The sequence below is a fragment of the Limulus polyphemus genome, unplaced genomic scaffold (assembly GCF_000517525.1).
Source record: "Limulus polyphemus unplaced genomic scaffold, Limulus_polyphemus-2.1.2 Scaffold86547, whole genome shotgun sequence".
Lineage (NCBI taxonomy): Eukaryota > Metazoa > Arthropoda > Merostomata > Xiphosura > Limulidae > Limulus > Limulus polyphemus.
The window spans coordinates 1-1,173 of record NW_013752143.1 but is presented as its reverse complement, the minus strand read 5'-3'; the positions used below and the strand labels follow the sequence as shown (position 1 = coordinate 1,173).

General features: G+C 32.6%; 1 protein-coding gene across 1 annotated transcript; it reads left to right on the top strand.

Annotated features, from left to right (window-relative positions):
* Window positions 1-276: 276 nt before the first annotated feature.
* LOC106477862 lies at window positions 277-778 on the top strand (the record flags this gene model as incomplete). Its single annotated transcript, XM_013938383.1, has 1 exon — window positions 277-778. A coding segment is annotated over exon 1 (502 nt), but the record flags the coding sequence as incomplete, so codon positions are not given.
* Between the last annotated feature and the right edge of the window lie 395 nt (window positions 779-1,173).

The following is a 1,173-nucleotide window of genomic DNA, read 5'->3' as shown; positions in this document are numbered from 1 at the left end:
GAACTGGCTGTAAGAGTTTTTGTAAAATTTATTTACTTAATAGTTTCACTTTAGTTTAGAGGAGGGGGACAGCTGAAATGGGCCAATAGGTCCCTTGTTGTCCCAAAATATTATGTTTTGGACATAAACCCAATAATGCCTCGACTTAAGAGGAAGAATTGTGTTTTCTCTCACAGAAACAAAAAATATGGTAAAATATTCAGTAAAACAATATCTTAAGTTCAAGCTAAAAATAAATTGATATCTCAAATATAAATAAGAATAAAAGAAAGAATTATGTTGATACCTTTAGTAGAAGGCAGAATTATGTTGATACCTTTAGTAGAAGGCAGAATTATGTTGATACCTTTAGTAGAAGGTAGAATTATGTTGATACCTTTAGTAGAAGGTAGAATTATGTTGATACCTCTAGTAGAAGGCAGAATTATGTTAATACCTCTAGTAGAAGGCAGAATTATCTTGGTGCATCTAGAAAAAGGCAGAATTATGTTGATGCCTCTAGTAGAAGGCAGAATTATGTTGATGCCTCTAGTAGAAGGCAGAATTATGTTGGTGCCTCTAGAAGAGGGTAGAATTATGTTGGTGCCTCTAGAAAAAGGCAGAATTATGTTGATGCCTCTAGAAAAAGGCAGAATTATGTTGATGCTTCTAGTAGAAGGCAGAATTATGTTGATGCCTCTAGTAGAAGGCAGAATTATGTTGATGCCTCTAGTAGAAGGCAGAATTATGTTGATGCCTCTAATAGAAGGCAGAATTATGTTGATATTTCTAATTAAAGGTAAATATAACAAATAATGTTTGACTGTTTCTTTTGGCATTAGAGTTGTAATACTGTTGGGTGTGTAAATCTTATGGACTGCTTCTGTCTAATTTGAAGACAACATTTTGGAATCTTTCTTCATCAGTGAGAAGCAGTCTTAAGTGAAGCTACTCAACATGTCAACACACTGTCTAAAACTTAATAAAATGTCCAAATAAGATAACCCTGAAATTCATAAGGTTAATTATCATGAAACCCTCCTTAGGAGTAAAATAGTCAATTTAATTTTGTCTGTTGTTCAAAAAGTATAATAAATGAAACACAGATAGCCCATTGTGTAGCTTTGAGTTTAAAAACTAACAAATTTGACAATCAACAATATAAACACCTATTACATGTAGTTGTCATGTCAA